At 39.4% G+C, this 16,828-nt stretch overlaps 3 protein-coding genes and 1 long non-coding RNA gene across 5 annotated transcripts; 2 read left to right on the top strand and 2 right to left on the bottom strand.

Annotated features, from left to right (window-relative positions):
- LOC109948974 lies at positions 1,475–1,975 on the top strand. The gene is made up of 2 exons (XR_002271460.1): positions 1,475–1,507; positions 1,892–1,975. It is a non-coding gene; the product is annotated as an uncharacterized LOC109948974 (long non-coding RNA).
- On the top strand, positions 2,551–4,359 carry LOC109948516. Its single transcript, XM_020561684.1, has one exon. The coding sequence runs from the start codon at positions 2,551–2,553 to the stop codon at positions 4,357–4,359; it is 1,809 nt and encodes a 602-aa protein (XP_020417273.1).
- On the bottom strand, positions 4,849–5,960 carry LOC109948517 (DNA repair protein XRCC3 homolog). The gene has a single exon (XM_020561685.1). The coding sequence runs from the start codon at positions 5,728–5,730 to the stop codon at positions 4,849–4,851; it is 882 nt and encodes a 293-aa protein (XP_020417274.1). The 5' UTR covers positions 5,731–5,960.
- LOC109948402 lies at positions 10,503–16,655 on the bottom strand. 2 transcript variants are annotated; one of them, XM_020561261.1, is made up of 10 exons: positions 16,396–16,655; positions 13,701–14,468; positions 13,476–13,625; positions 13,189–13,386; positions 12,184–13,073; positions 11,928–12,012; positions 11,722–11,817; positions 11,186–11,634; positions 10,963–11,105; positions 10,503–10,730 (listed from the first exon to the last, which is right to left on the bottom strand). In XM_020561261.1, exons 2-9 carry the CDS (start codon positions 14,460–14,462, stop codon positions 10,964–10,966), a joined length of 2,772 nt encoding a protein of 923 aa, XP_020416850.1. In that variant the 5' UTR covers positions 14,463–14,468; positions 16,396–16,655; the 3' UTR covers positions 10,503–10,730; position 10,963. The 2 variants fall into 2 exon arrangements, with proteins under 2 accessions (XP_020416850.1, XP_020416849.1); XM_020561260.1 differs by lacking the exon at positions 16,396–16,655 and having other exon boundaries at positions 13,701–14,840.

Consider the following 16,828-nt stretch of genomic DNA (forward strand, 5'->3'; position numbering starts at 1 on the left):
ACCTTACCATGAATATGTGATTTTTATTTAAATGCTTATTATTGAGTGCATGCATGCTTTGAATTGTTAATCACTGTTTTAAAGTTTAAACTATCTAATTGTCTTAATGCCATATCACCATTAGGATCTTTAGAAAAGTAATTAAATGCAATTTTGGTCGGAAGGTTCCCTAAAATTGACGCTGGCTTCTTGTGATTAATAATTGTAATTTCACTTAAGATGAACACCACATCTTAAGGGTTGCATGGTTTTTCAAAGGGTTTTCACAAAACTTAATGAGTCTTTCATGTTCAGATTTGATCCGAATGTCCGGTCGGGTTGCATGTTGGATATACGTTCTATGTTAGAGGTTCCAAGTAGAATATAAATTAGAAAAACCTAACCTTCAAAGTGGCATGTGAGAATCATAAGTAATTAGTAAAAATTCATAGGATTGCTAGGTGATGGTGAAACTCTTGTGCTTTTATAAATTGATATTTTAAAACTCTTTCCTTCGATCATATTTGTTTTTGTTAAATTTATTTTTAGTATCAACCAATTTCATAATCATCTTTCTCTGTTTTCTCATCAGCACAGTGAAATCATTTTTGTTAAATTCGGTCTGCTCCACACTTGACTCTGGGAAATTTTCTTTCATCCAAGGGAGAAGTTTCTCGACAGTCTCAAGAAACAAGAAATTGAATATAACTTGAATAGTTTTCCCGCCATTTGTACCAGCTCCATTTGCAACTTATATAACCAAACGCAAGAAATTCCCTTCAGGAATCCTATCTGCTATAGCTTGCCATCTAGAAACAAGTTTGGTTGCACCCTGTTGTATGGTCTTCGATTATGTGTGAACTGTTACAGATGGAGGAACAGGAACCAACTCAAGTTTCCATGCCAGAATGACTCCAAAGCTTGAACCTCCCCCTCCTCTAATAGCCCTTGAGCATGTGGAATTGTATGAGCTCTGAGCTCACTTATATAGGCACCATGAGTTGATAGAACATTGTAGCTATTGATAACTTTTCAATGGTAGGATCCAAAAAATTCTAGGGAAATAGCCCTAAATGACACCCATTTCATAATTTTAATTAAAAATACCATCCTTTCCCAATTTTTGTACAACTATCACCTATAAATATAAAATTATTGCCCACTTATTGCTGAATTTTCACAAGTTCAGAAATTTTGGAGAGAAGAAGCTCACACAGCTCTCTCTCTCTCTCTCTGGCACAGCTCTCTTTCTCTTTGGTATCTGTCTATCACAGCTCTCTGTGTCTCTCTTGGCTCTCTCTATCTTGGCTCTCTCGCTCTTGGCTCTCTCTCTCTTGGCTCTCTCTCTGTCTCTCTCTTTGCTCTGTTTCTCATAGCGCAGCTGTCTCTCTCTAGCTTCGTTATGTCCCTTTCTCCCCTATTTGATCTCTTGCTCTCTGTTTGGAATCGCGAACCCCTCCCTTTAGCTATGTCTTCTGAATAGCTGCTTGCAATCTTGAAGCTCTACTGGATTGCCGACCTCGAAAAGGTAGTGTTGATGGTTATTTTCTTAATATCAGTATTATGTGAAATGGGTTATAGTTTGATTGTTTGGGTTTGTGTTAAATTCGTTTTGGCTTTAATTTATTTGGGTTAGGTTTTGTTGAATATTCATGCTCATTCATCTGGGTTTGTACCAATTGCATTTAGATTGGTCTGGATATGTGAATCTTGAAACTTGGGAATTTCTATTTGATGTAGTAGATCTGTATAGTGTGATTCTGATGTGTTCCTCTTATTTTACAGTCGTATTGCTGTTATATTGCCATTATATTGCCTATATATTGCTGTTATATTGTGGTTATATTGCTATTGTATTGTATGGTTATTGTGGTTATATTGTGTGAATGAAATGTTGTTTTGTCATGGTCAGAAATGGAGACAATTGTTATTCTCGTGTGCTACAATGGAAAATGGGTCACCTCGAAGAAGATGTGCAAATACGAAGGGGGTGACTCAAAAGGCTTAATAGTTCCACGGACCATCAATTTTGCTGAACTGTTGGACCGTGTGCATCAGATTGGTAATACAAACAGCAGGGAAGATAAGGTTTGCTTAAAATTCTCAGTTTTGGTGGCCTCGAATGAGTGGAAGCACATAAAGATTGAGGACGATGATGATGTCAAATTTTTTATGAAGTACAATTCCGAGGTAACACCTTCAAAACTAGCTCCCTTACTCGTGAGTATAGAAGATAAAGGACTGACAAATGATGTAGTTCATAGTATGCATATCACGACAGATAGTAGTCGGATGGGTCATTCTTCAGTTGCCATTGTTGAAAGCAATGAAGTAACTTGGAATAATACAAATGTCACTGATTTGGGAGGTGAAGTAGGGACAGATTTTATGGATATGATTGATTTTAGCGAGGTGGAGGAGATGCATGGTGGTGATAATGGTACTGAAAGAAATGAAGTGTCAGTGTACTCTGCCCCTCCTAATTTGGGGTGCTTGAACACAGCTGCCCAGTTGCCAAAAATACGTTTAGGAGGAGAATCTGAACCCACTCGTCAACATTATTGGAGTCAAATGGGTGAACAAAATCGGTATAATGCAGTCGGTGTAAATGATGAAGAAGCATATTTGGACAGCGGGTTTTCACGAAGCGATTGGAATCCGAAAATTACAGTTGGGCAAATTTTCTCTAGTAAGAAAGCATTGTTGACGGAGTTACGGTTGACGGCATTAAGAGGCCACTTTGAATTTAAGGTGCAATTCTCTTGCACTAAGAGGTTGCTTGTGGTTTGTTGTCAACGTCCATGCCCATGGCGGGTCCGAGCATCGAGAATTGGAGAATACAGCTTCATGATTGTGAGGTGTACAACTGTCCATGAATGTGATTTGAGGTTCGTAAGTGACAAGCATCGTCAAGCAACCGCAGCACTTGTAGCCACTTCACTTAAAAGGAAGTTGAAGGATTGTCGGACAATATACACACCAAGTGACATTATGAGAGATGTGAAACACAACTTTGGTTGCACCATCCATTATTCGAAAGCTTGGAAAGCAAGGGAGTTAGCTCTATTGTCCATTAGAGGATCAGCGGAGGAGGCATATTATATCCTTCCAGCTTATTGCTATGAATTGGAGCGTATGAATCCCGGCACAAAAACACACATCCGAACTGATGAGAACAATCACTTTGTGTATTTATTTATGGCGGTTGGCGCATGTATTAGAGGGTTCCGTTCTTCCATGCGCCCAGTGATAGCCGTGGATGCCACTCATTTAAAATCCAAGTACAAGGGTGTTATGTTTGTAGCAAATGCGTTCGATGGTAATCGAAATATATATCCTCTTGCTTTTGGGATCGGGGATTTGGAGACGGATGCATCATGGCATTGGTTTTTCACTAAACTTCATGAAGCCATTGGTGAGTGTCCCAATCTTGTTATTATTTCTGATCGCAATGTTAGCATAGAGAATGTGTGGAACAAAATTTTTCCAACTGCACAACATGGCATATGCTTTTATCATATGAAGGGGAACATGAAACGCACTTGCAAGTTGAAAAAGCGTGATCACATACTTATGCACTTTGAGAAGGCTGCGAAATCTTATTCCATTGCTGAATTTGATTGTCATTTTCGCAAGATAAAGCGAAAGGAACATGTTGCTCAATATCTTGAAGAGGCAGGGTTACATAAGTGGTCTAGAGCTCACATGGATGGACGCCGCTACAATGTAATGACAACAAATATTGCGGAGTCAATCAACTCAGTCCTTAGGTTTGCAAGAATGCTGCCAGTGGTTCATTTGCTAGGGGAAATTGTTAATCTCCTTGTGAAATGGTTCACCGAACGTCGTGAGTTGGCTTTGAATTGCACAACAACATTGTGCCCCAATTTTGGAGAGAAGAAGTTGAGGAACAGGTTGGAGGATGCTGCAAGGATGAATGTGGTTAAAGTTAATAATGCACAGTACAATGTTTTGGACGGTGATATGGACGGCCTCGTAGATTTGACGAACAACAGTTGTAGTTGTAGAAAGTTTCAGCTTGAGCAGCTACCTTGCAAGCATGTAGTTGCAGTTTGCCGCTTCTTGAAAGTAAGTGTATACACAAAGGCTTCTCGGTATTACACTCGGAAAACCTGGATGGATGCTTATTCGGATAGCATCTACCCGGTACAACCTCACGGAATGTGGGATACTCCTGAAGATGTTCGAAGTCGAGTTGTGCTGCCTCCCATGGCAAGGGTCATGCCAGGCAGACGAAAGAAGTTAAGAATTCCCTCGCAAGGAGAGGGCACCATTAGAAGAAAGTGCTCAAGGTGCGGTTCCGCAGGCCACAATAAAAGCACCTGTAAAAGCAATATTCCATTGCGCAATGTAGCTTAGACAATATGATTTGTGTTGCTTTAGTAGGTCATGTCAACTCTACTTTTATTTGTGGTGGGTTTCGTGGTATGGTGAATGGGAATTCTTTTAAATTTGCATTATTTGGGTTGCATTGCTACAGCATGCTGTATTGCTGACAGATTGCTATTATATTGACCTTTTATTGTACCGGTATTGCTTTCAGATTGCTATTATAATTTCAGTGCGAAATTAATGGGACTGGAATGTTTAGTAGGTCATGTAAACTCTACTTTTATTTGTGGTGGGTTTCGTGTTATGGTGAATGAGAATTCTTTTAAATTTGCATTATTTGGGTTGCATTGCTACAGCATGCTGTATTGCTGACAGATTGCTATTATATTGACCTTTTATTGTACCGGTATTGCCTCCAGATTGCTATTATAATTTCAGTGGGAAATTAAAGGGACTGGAATGTAATTCCAAATGGATCCTAAACATTAAAGTTCTTAGAATTCCTATATTACATAGTTACTGTGATACTCCGACTATACCTTCTTTTTTTATTACAAATTCGGCCGATGCATAGGCCAGATGTGGGGCAAATACAAGGTGAAATGTCCTGTGTGTTTGACTGCATATACTTGTTGAAAGAGCATTACGAATGTCAACCTCAATAGATTGCTCATGTCTTGCCAAGAACACTCTTGAATTTATGCAATGTGCCCAAGCCAATCCCAAAGCTGGACTCACCCGTCTGCCTGATGTGTCCAGGGACTCCAAGTTTCCCAACCTCACCCCATTCACTCCATCATGTGGCCCAATAAAATCCACCACTTGGTTGGTGACAACCAACGCCAACCCAAACTTATTTGCTAAACCCTTCAATGTCCCAGATATGTTGAAGAACATTTCAGACCGCCGTTTCAAATCTGCCGGTGTTGTCTGATACTGTGATCGGAACAATGCAGCAATGGAATCAATGACAATGAGTTTCACAGGTAGGCGGGTGTGATCAATGGCAATAAATGCTTCTATGTCTCCAAGGACATGGATGAGTTCTTGAGCATCATGAACACCATGAACATATATGTCTTCCAATGGCTCCAACCTTATTAAGTTGGGGTATGATGCATGATAAAGGTTGCCTAGTTGTTGCAATCGACGAAATGGGAAGCTGAATTCTGTGAATATGTAGACGGAGGAGCCCCCTAGTCCGCCATGTGAGGGTGGGAGCTGAGCTCGTACCGTAAGTTGGAGACAAAGCTGCGTCTTCCCAGAACCACTCTCCCCTACTAATTCTGTTATGGACTTGCAGGGTATCCCACCCCCCAAGCAGTGATCTAGTATTGGGCATCCAATGGATAATTTAGGGGTTGAAAGAGGAAGGAGCATGAGGTTTTGGGGTGTCATGTTTCTGTAATTTAGGGGGGGATGTGATGGTGCTACAAGGCATGCATTATATATATATAGAGTTCATTTTGAAGGTCTGTACTGTAGGCCATCTGTCTTTTAAGGGATGTATAATTCATCCTTTTTTCCAGGTTGTAATTACTTTTTTGTTTATTTATTAGTATTTTTTTGGACCATATAATTTAAAACTTATTCTGATGCAGTACGTCCTGTAATAGGATCATATTGTATCTCTATCATAATTCATCTTTTTTCCAGGTTGACATAATATTGCCACTATCCGCAGTATTTTTTGGACCATATAATTTAAAACTTATTCTGATGCAGTACGTCCTGTAATAGGATCATATTGTATCTCTATCACCACTCTATTGTACTGATATTGACATAATATTGCCACTATCTGCATATTTATTGCATATTTATTGCTGCTATATCGCCACAGAACTGGAGACCGATAAACTGTATACGCACAAATACAAATACAACAACAGGCTTCATCATTCCATAAAATCCTATTTCCAAACTTACATAATACAACAACAGGCCACCCTATCGTTACATAATACAAAAATACGCCACCTCATAGTTCCATTTCCCTGCTGTTGACAAATTCGAAGTTGCATACTCTTCAAGTGCGGTGACCGCGACCCATGAAATTCATGACCCCGGCCACAGTGATGTAGGCCCAGTTTCCTGCCGGATCCACAATTTTTGCAAATTTACGAAATAGTTCGAATCCCCTTTCCACTTGTTCTTGCTTCAACTTGGCCATTGCTTCTGATTCCTTGAATACCATAATTGCAGTGGCAGGGGCAATTTCAATTTTTTCTTTCATTCTCTTTATATGTAGGAGATGCATGCGCGCATGATAACGAGAGCGAATTGTGCGGTTTTTTATGACACCCCATCTAGCTTGGCCCTCCACAATTTTTGAAACTATCTCTGCATGAAGATTTTTCCAAAACATGGTATTGCCTCGACATTGCTGTATGCCATGGACCAAGTCTGCAGGGAGTGAATTCGGTGACTTGGCTTCTGTTTCAGTCTCCCCTCCTTCAGTAATTGAAAGCGTTGGGTTTGGTGTGAGGTTATGGTCCATGGTCTTTGATATTTATTGTTGCCTGGTCTACAACTTCCTTGGAACAACAGGGGACTAAATGCGATGTGAGTGAAATCAGTGGGGAAGGTAATGACTGTAAGCAGCAGTTAATGTGATGGAAGTTTTCTGAGCCAAACAGCTGGGTTGATTAATATAGGCAGGTTTTAATGACCAAACCAGTAAGTGAGAGAGTTATTGGCGGGAGGGATTAGGGGGAGTAATTGGCGGGAGGGATTGGCGGGAGTGTTAGGCGGGATAGTATTGGGCGGGATAGTATGGGCGGGAGTTATTACCCAGGTTGACTTTATGCCTTTTTGTAATATATTTGTATGTTGGACGTTCCGAACTTGGTAATTTTCCCATTATGTATTTGAAATAAGGGAGTTGCCTATTTGCCTAATTCACCACCTCATTCGAATTGACCAATAATGGTTATTGTCTGATTTCTCATTTCAGCAATCTCAATTCGTTTCCATTTTGCCATTTTTCATATTTTCCTATTTTCCATGTGTCATCCAATTTTTTAATTTTTCATTATTTTTTCCTATTCCCTATTTTCCTATTGTGCAATTTCCTAAGTTTCCTTTTGTTCTATTTCCAGTTGTCCAATTTTTCAATGTTCCCATTTCCCCCCATTATGTACTTAAAAAAAGTTGCCTACTTTGCCTAATTCAGACAGTCATTAAAATTGTCCAATATGGTAATTGTCTTATTTCCCATTTCCACAATTTCAATTCGTTTCCAGTTTTCTGATTTTCCATGTGTCCCTGTTTCCTATTTCCATTTTTCAAAATTTAACATTTTGTCCAATTATCCAATGTTTTTATTTCCAATTCGACTATTTTCTAAGTTCCTTTTTTTCCAATTTCAAATTTTTCATTTTGGTAACTGTCCTTTTGTTCAATTTCCAATTTTGCTATTTTCCAAGTTGCCTTATTTCCTATTTTTCATTTATCCAGTTATCCAATATTCCATTTTTCCAATTTTCCAATTTTCAATGTCCCAATTTGCTTATTTGCCTATTTTCCAAGTGTCCTTTTTTCTTATTTACTATTTCGAATTTTCGACTTTTCATGTTTTCAGAGTTTCCTTTATTTCCTATTTCCTTTTTGCCTATTTTCCTATTTTCCTATTTTCATATTTTCCAAGTTTCGTTTTGTCCAATTTCAAATTTTCCAATTTTCCAAGTTGCTTTCTTTTCCAATTTACAATTTCCAAATTTCCTATTTTCCAAGTGTCCTTTTTTCCTTTTTCCAATTTTCCTATTTTCCAACTGTCATTTGATCATATTGCCTACTTTCCTGTTTCCAATTTTTCCTTATTTCCTTTTTCCAATTTTCGAATTTTCCAACTGTCATTTGATCCTATTGCCTAGTTTCCTGTTTCCAATTTTTCCTTATTTCCTTTTTCCAATTTTCCAATTTTCCAACTTTCCATTTTTTCGTATTTCCGATTTTCCAATTTTCCATTTCTTCAATTTCCAATTTTCCAAGTTTCCTTATTTCCCATATCCAAGTTTTAAGTTTTCACTTTTCCAAATTTCCAATTTTCGTGTTTTGCTATTTTCCTATTTTCCAATTTTGTGTTCTGAAATTCGCAATAAATGCTTACTTACATAGTCCTATTTTGGGTTCCAATCCACAATTTCCTGTCTCCCATTCAGGTTTGGTTTTTTGTCGTTTGGAAGCCAATTTTATTGTTGTTAATGTCATGTTGTACTGCTGTAACTTACAGCCAAGGAGTTAATGGTGTAGTTTTGAATCCCATCAATTTAATGCACCAACACAAAACCCCAATTTACCTCATATAAGTTCGTACATATAACTGAACCTTCCTATATAGAACTGCAACAGAGGCACCTTCTTAACGGGAAAGGTAATTAGTCTTACTGAAAGGCAAATATTCTCCACTCAACCTAACCATATAGTCGTTTGCAACTGGAGACTGAATGTACCTCTATTTGTTTGGTTGCAGGCAACAGCTGTGAATTGTCCCTAGTAATACTTCAACATGTCAGATGTACGCCCTCCTAACGAGCATGTGAGTTACCCGGGGGACCAGCCCTGGCATGTGCCATTCCCATCTCCACCTCGGACTCCCAATCATGATCCCACTTCATCTGGAAGTGAGGCTGACACTCATGATCCGCTTGACAAAATCTCTGCCGTCAAGCACCACCTCCAATATATGTCAAAGGCAACGGATTGGTGGGAGAGTAAGTGCGATATTCATGGCCAAGTTATGGGAAACTTGGCCAACAAGTTGAACAAAGCATACGCTGGAGAGGTGAAGCAAGCTCTTAAAGCAAAAAGTCGGAGCAAAGAGTTAGAGTCCTTGAAGTTGAAATTGGAAGACACAAAGAAAAATGCCCTCGAAACATTCACACAATCTGAAGAATATAACCAGGAAATGGTTGAATGTTTCAACAACGGCTTCGAAATGTTCCGAGATTATGCTTCGGTCATCTCACCAGACCACAATTGGAGTGAAATTGATGTAGCTGGTATCTGGCAGGTACTGAATATGGGTTCTGATGGAATGGCTCATCATAGCCTCGTGCATGCAGCGAGAAGAAAGGACAAAGACAGGGATCTTTTGATGGACCTGTAGTAACGGTGAATGCTGCTTCAGTTCATCTCACCGGAGTACATGGATCTTTTGTTGCCTTCATTTTCCCTTCGCGGGATAGATAGTATTGTTCAGTTTGGGAGGCGATTTCTTTCGCATGTGTGAAATGTTGTCTGTAATGTGTATGTATTGTATGTACATTGACTTAATATTGCATTTGTATTGTGTTTGTATTCCCTTAATACTGTAATGTGTATGTATTGTATGTATATTGCCCTAATATTGCCTTTATATTGTACTTATATTGCCCTACTATTGCCTTCGTATTGTATATTTATTGTGGCCATATTGCCCTACTATTGCCTTCGTATTGTATATTTATTGTGGTCATATTGCCTTCGTATTGCCTTCGTATTGCCTTTGTATTGTAGGCATAATATATTTATTCTACGTAATGGGGACAAAGAAGTAAAACCATTATACGTGCAAATTCCTTTCCACTTCATTTAACAGATCCTTACTAGGACCTCTCAAGAGTACAGTACATGCTTTAGGCTCTTTGCAATCAACAATGAATGCAAAAAACTCATCACCAATTTTCTTAACCTCAAATATCCCAGCGCGTGTACCAACATCAGACTGTTGCAATTCATCTGGTCTGTTAACAATTACAGCCCCACAAGCCTTGGCAATTCAGTTATTATCTGTTTTCCGCAACCTCCTCATTCCACTGACGCCGGCCTTGCTAAAATAATGGCATGCCAAGTCACTAAGCCCCTTTTCTGTGATAACCACATCTGGTTTAAACTTCAATATTTGCACACATAGCCTCTCGATGTATTCTTCTTCCAATTGTAGCAGGACTCCCCAATCTTCTTCTTTAAGCAACTCAGCATTTGTTTGGTTCTCGCCTTTCTTATATTCGAGCGGCCAATCAAGAAGAATGATGCGTTGGTTGAAAATCTTTCTTCTCATTTTTCCAGGTGCAATAACATCTTTGTTAATCATTACTCCTTTGCGAACCACTGAATCTTCCAACTGGCCACCAGGAACCTTCTCAACCTTTATGTACTTTTGAATATCCATTCCTGCAGACCCTGGCCAAGGTTTACATATTGACCATAATCTGAATATTGGGGAACAAAATACCACGGACAAATACATGAAATGAAAAACGACTCGGCAGTTACTGTGAGATAAACCAGAACATAAAACTTGGAACAACCAAACCAATTAAAGCAAAGCCATGTCATACAAAAAACCTACATCAAATAACAGTGTATGGTCATCTTGGTTGGAATATTGCAATCAACCCTTGGTTGAGACCGACCTGCAATAACAATTGGGTTCAGTGCAGATGAAGGCATTTATGAAGGGCAGTTCTAGAATGAAGACTATGTTCATTTGTAACTGCCACCAAATCAGTTCATTGTTCATAGTGCCAAATATCATACTGCCAAATCAGTTCATAGTACCAAATAAGTTTTTGTATTTGTGTTGGCATAGACAGCCGAAAATAAACTTACAGCGTGAGGTGAATTAACGGACATGAAGAAATTTACCTCATAAATATGCCTCCCCCCTTAAACCCTCAATTGCAAGCTTGAGTCGGTAATATTTGATCTTCAAAGGGTCAACTTTATCTACCGACATCCCAGCACTGAGATGCTCGATGATTTTGACGGTCAAGATTCCGCAAGACGCACTGTGAGGCCAATTAGTTGGGAAATTAGAACTGCAGTTATGTCAAATTTGGATAAACAGCACAAAATTCACAAACGTTACCCATCTCGTTGTTGTGGCACATCTGCAATGCTGCACACTGAGAATGGCGTATACATCGACATCGTCAGCCCCTTTTGCTTCACCTCTTCAACCTCAGAAGCATCATAAAAGTGCATATCGAACAGCACTCGTGCCAGCGTATCGCTAATAGGGTGCAGAAGCGTAACCAGCTTTGAACGTTTCGTATAATCAATATAGGAGTCATACACGGTTGCAGTATGTCTTACGAAATCAAGTTCGATTGCAACCCAATGAGACTCTTTCAGATTATATGGAAAATACACCTTCCGGACTTTTGTCCAAGCTTGGGCATAGCCGTGTTGCCACGTACCACGCACAAAGTGATGTAAATTCTTCACCTTGCTGGCTGGAAGGTCAACGGTGTTTGAACTAGCAGCCTTCTTCGATCCACGTTTCCTGGCCGTCGGTTTGAACGGCTCTAGAAATTGCTGCACAAATTTAAATGAAGGCATATTAGAAAAGCACAACCGACAGCAAATGAAGCACAAATTGCTGCACAATGGTTACATGTTTACCTGCAAGCAACAATCTGCCGTTGTCCAGTCCGTTCCAAAAACCAACGGATGAGATAGTTGCCTTTTGCGGATAAGAAAGGTTGCCATGTCCAGGTGCTGAAAGTTGACACATATAATATTAGCACAATTTCATACAACTCAACACTTAAAAAAGGTGAGAAAACAATTGAATTATCGTAATAAAGTACAGCTTTGTGTATCGTTACCCTTGAGCTCATCCATTCGGTTTCATCGACAAGTCTGTAGAAAAAATCAGCGCCCACTGAAAATGATTCCAGCTGCACCTCCGCACTACAAAAGGCAAACTTGCAACGGTTACTTGTGTAGTCATGTCATAAATATGACTTTGTTGATGAAAAAAAGACACATGTATATTAAAGCAAACTCTGCATTCTCTCATTAGTGTATGACTACATAGTAGAATAGGATGAATATTGGAATTGAAAGGTCAAGAATCGTAACCTGATATCGCTTTTCCAGGCACTGCAAAACTGTATTACTGCCTTCACATCTTCAATGGGCAAGGATTTGGATGGATCAAAACATGGCGGGGTTGCAGTCGCAGCTGACACAGTCATCGTCCTCTTCTTCCTCAAAGGATCTGTAAATGGGCTCAACAATGTCTGCGCCGGGCGCTTCTGTCTGCACCCTTTACCTTCCACTTCTTTGTTTTCAACACTTGAACTACCTTCTTCATCACCAGCCATAGTAACTGTGGGTAGACTTGGAGGATTCATCAAACCTCCCGATGGCATACTCTTAGTGATTTTCCAATCTTCTAACAGCTTCATGACTCTTTGGCAGATTTCGTCACACCCAGCAACATCTTCCGGGGTAGGCAGCTCATCGGATTCTGCCGGGTCAGCTACTTCATGCACTTCTGAGTGAGGAACTGAAGCGGCCATTTTTGCCTCTTCAACTACCATGCCTGCGGAAGGTTCGGCTCCATCACCGGGGACTTGTGTTTCCATTACTGCCGGTTCTGTCGGCGGACTTACATAGGCATGTAATGGCGACAAGTCATTGTTGCCTCCTTCATTCATATGAGGACTACCGAGGTCCTCATGTCCTTCCGCAGCTTCATTCACCCCACCATTTTGTTTTTTCAGCTGCTCTATCTCCAACTTAAAATAATGCTCCATTGAAGACAGGGTGTTGCGGAAATCCTCCACACACTTTGTATTTTTTTCGAACTCTTTTTCAGCTTTCATTGACTCCTTCCGTACCTTGTCTTCCAACTGATGCACTCTGTCGCAAAGTGCTCGATTTGATAGGGAAACTTTGGCCAATTCATCCTTTGTCCTTTGAAAGTCACGCTTCAAAGTGCGTAACTCTCTGGACGCGACTGTACCCTGCACTAAGTTATAATGCATGTGTTACTATGCAGGCCACAAAATATTGCAACTATACAGCAGTTATTTTCCTATTGTAATATGACGTATATCTTCGAAAAACTGTAATGCTTGCCTTAGAAGACGACGGAAGGTTTGCAGTATCGTCAATGTCCTTCTCTTTTTCTTCTACAGAGGCAGAAGTGCCGGTTTGTTGTTCAGCGTCATCGCCCAACAAGTCAACAAGTTCTTCACTGTCGTCAGCACTGTCACCCCAAGTCCAATACGGCTGCTGCTTGTCCATCACAGATGGCCGAAGAAGCTGCACATCAACCTGCAATTTACACATACAATATACATATCAGTAAAGTAATTATATTATATTTTCATATCCCGAACATGATCATTAAAAACTGAACTAACCTCACGGTTCTCGAATACTTGGCTCATTAGCTCATAAAAACGCGGCGAACTATTGCTCCTCCAATGTAGTAAACGAGGGATGTGCGCATTTTCTTCGTGCACCACCAAATGTAGTGCAGCCAACGCTGGAAACACCTCATACGCCCAAATCTGGTTTCAGGAATAAAAGGTCAGTCATTGTAAACAAATGCAATTTAACTTCAACATCAATGGACATTTGCTCACCTGAAGTGCATACGGAAAACCTTTGAGGTGGTACTCTCTTGGTCTACCGGTTGCCGTTGTTGTTGGTTTCTTTCCAGATTTTTTTGTTTTGGCAGTTTTTGTGGGCACTTTCACTCGCTGGTAATCTGCACAAAGTGCCCTCAGCAGTGACGCATTTGTCTTCGCATAAGACACAGCACCCCATGGATACTTCCCAAAGTCTTCAAGGTCTTCCGCCAACTTCAAATATCGCATGTCAATGTGGACATGTTTTTCGCTGCCCAACAGCACAAAGACAGCAAAGTATACGAATCCAAGCTTGAATACATCGTCCACATCATCGCATTCGAGGAAGGCCTTTTCTAATTCCAACAGGTTCACAGCTTTATCGTTGGCAAAGTACTTCCGTTTCAATGAGCAGTTCTCATTCGTGGGAATCGGAATCAAGGGAAGGTTTCCAAACCTTAGCCCTGTCACGATGCAAAATTGCTGCGCCGTGAATTGGATGACCTTCTTGCCAACAATGAATTTGATCCCGTTCAGTTGGGAAACTGTCTTGGGATCAGCTTTCCTGAGCAGCAACCCGTGGACAATCGGAGAAGTCCACTTGAGGTCCTCAATCCCTAGGAGATGACCAAAACAACTCTGTTCAAACAGTTGCAGCTGCTGTTCAGTGAATTTCTCCTTTATCGTAGTGATTGCCGTCTTCGTATGGGATAACGACAATGCTTTCCCTTGGAATTTTTGTTCCTCCGCAATCATCAACTTCATTTCACCAACCATATTTCCCTGCATGCCAATATTATAAACAGAATTTCAGTCGGTTGCAATCTACACAATAACAAGCAATAAACAATCACCACTTATGAACAGCCTATTATAGGATATGAAGTGAAAAAAATTCAAAAAATACATATCATAAACAAAACCCCAGCTATTTACAACTGACCTCCTCATTTAATGGCTCAAAGCCAAGTTTCAACACACCCAGTACTCTACCACTCCTGCATAATATAATATCTAAACACACATCTCAACACACCATATAATCACACCATCTAATCATGAGACAGCTTCAGCTAGAATGGGAATGTGCGGTAGCACAAGCCTAATTGACAACAATTCAAGAGTAACGATATCAATCTATCTGACTAGAAAGAGTTTTAAAAAACAACAAGACATCGGAAAACAATTTATTCACTTCAAGGTATAATGTAATGGAACATCCTATGAATTAGTGGCAACCACAGTACTGACTCTACTATGGCCCTCCTTTCAAATGTAAGAAAATGAAAGAAATTGGCACCATCCCTTCAGTTTTTTCTTAACAAAAAATGAAAGATAAATTCATAAATAAACCATCAAAACGGTATAAAATGTTTGTAAGACATGTACAATTACAAAATTATAAGTTCTCCTCAGAAACAGACTTCTCTAAGTATCCATACACAAACAACAAAAGCAAAAGCTTAAACAGTTAGCTTATAGCAAAATCAATGTCCCCATTTCTCTAAACCACAGCTGCTGCTGGTAGGTTCCCATCTTCACTCATTTCCCGCTTTCTTTTAAGCACACAATGATCAAGCACAAAACAGCAAACTTTTAAACAACTCATATTACACCACATATGGTTCTAAACAAAACTCATCCATATCCAATATGCAAGCCCTAAACTTAGTAAACAAAGTTATACAAAAATATGTCGAATTAACAAGCATTATTCTCAAACAAAAAGTATGATATGGTTGGGAGTTTACAAGTTCAAATATTTATACAATACTTGATTTTGTCAAACTCTGTCTTGAGATATTTTATCAATCTAGAAGTTTCTTTCATATATGAAAAACTACGAACGATAACAAAGGAAATTCTTTCTATGTAAATTATTCTTCGATTCCATCAGACAACCATGCAAATCCTTTGCACAATTGAGTGTAATGTGAAGGGTCACTACCTCGTTGGAAGATAAAGAGAAAAAAAATAAGGAATTTAGCAAGCCACCAACAGTTTGCTTAAGATATTTCAAAATGGTTGCTTCCATCATGGAGTTTTAGCCACAAATTCTTTTCATGGCCACATTTTCTACGTAAAATATAATCAGCGAGTATTTTTTGGTAATGATCCACAGAGAAGAAATCACCATACACAGGTTAATTGTCTTACACTTTAGATATCATCTTCAACAAACAAAATAGATACCAATTAGACTTCTAAGAAGGTTAAATGCAATGCTCATAAAGACTCATACTAAGCCACCAAATACCATTCAATAACTGCTACAAAAACCATAATAAAACCATACTAAAACTAAAAATACAACTGCACTAAAATGCCAACACAACATCACTACATTAGCAATACACTAGCAAAAAAACACAATACGACAGCAATAGCAACAGCAACAGCAACACAACAGCAGTGCAAGCATCAGTCCACAAAGAACAAACCCATTCACTGTTTGAAACAAAGAATCATCATACTCAGATCATTTCAGACAAACCCCTAAAACAATTTCGATGAAACCCCTAAACCAATTTCAGAGAAACCCCTAAACCTTCAACCAATTTCGAACAAACCCCTAAACTAATTTCAGCAAAACCCCTAAACCTTCAACCAATTTCGAACAAACCCCTCAGCCAATTTCAGAGAAATGCATAAACCCTAAAACAACTTGAGAGAAACCCTTAAACTGTAAGAAAATGCCGATGAACAGTACCTGTCGCTGGGAGAGGAAGAGAGAAGAGACAGTCGGAGCTGAGTGAGGAGAGACTGAGAGCTGAAGGACCACAGATTCGGAGCAAAGCCACCGGAGAGTGAAGAGAAACAGAGGGCAGCGAAGAGACAGAGGCGAGAGAGAACTTCAGCAAAACAGAGACAATAAAATTTCAGCAAAAGTGATATCTGTGCAATAAGGGGACAATAAAATTCTATTTATAGGTCATAGTTCCAAAATTTTTAAAAAAGGGTGGTATTTTCAATTACAATTATAAAAATGGTGGCATTTTGGGCTATTTCCCAAAATTCTATATATACTAAACCAAATGCAACTAAACACTGTAGCTAAGCACAGTGAAATGACGAAACTACTCTCTCTTTTTACTGTTTTGCAAACTCAGTTTTCTCATCAGCACAGTGAAATCACGGTTTTG

The sequence above is a fragment of the Prunus persica genome, chromosome G4 (assembly GCF_000346465.2).
Source record: "Prunus persica cultivar Lovell chromosome G4, Prunus_persica_NCBIv2, whole genome shotgun sequence".
NCBI lineage: Eukaryota > Viridiplantae > Streptophyta > Magnoliopsida > Rosales > Rosaceae > Prunus > Prunus persica.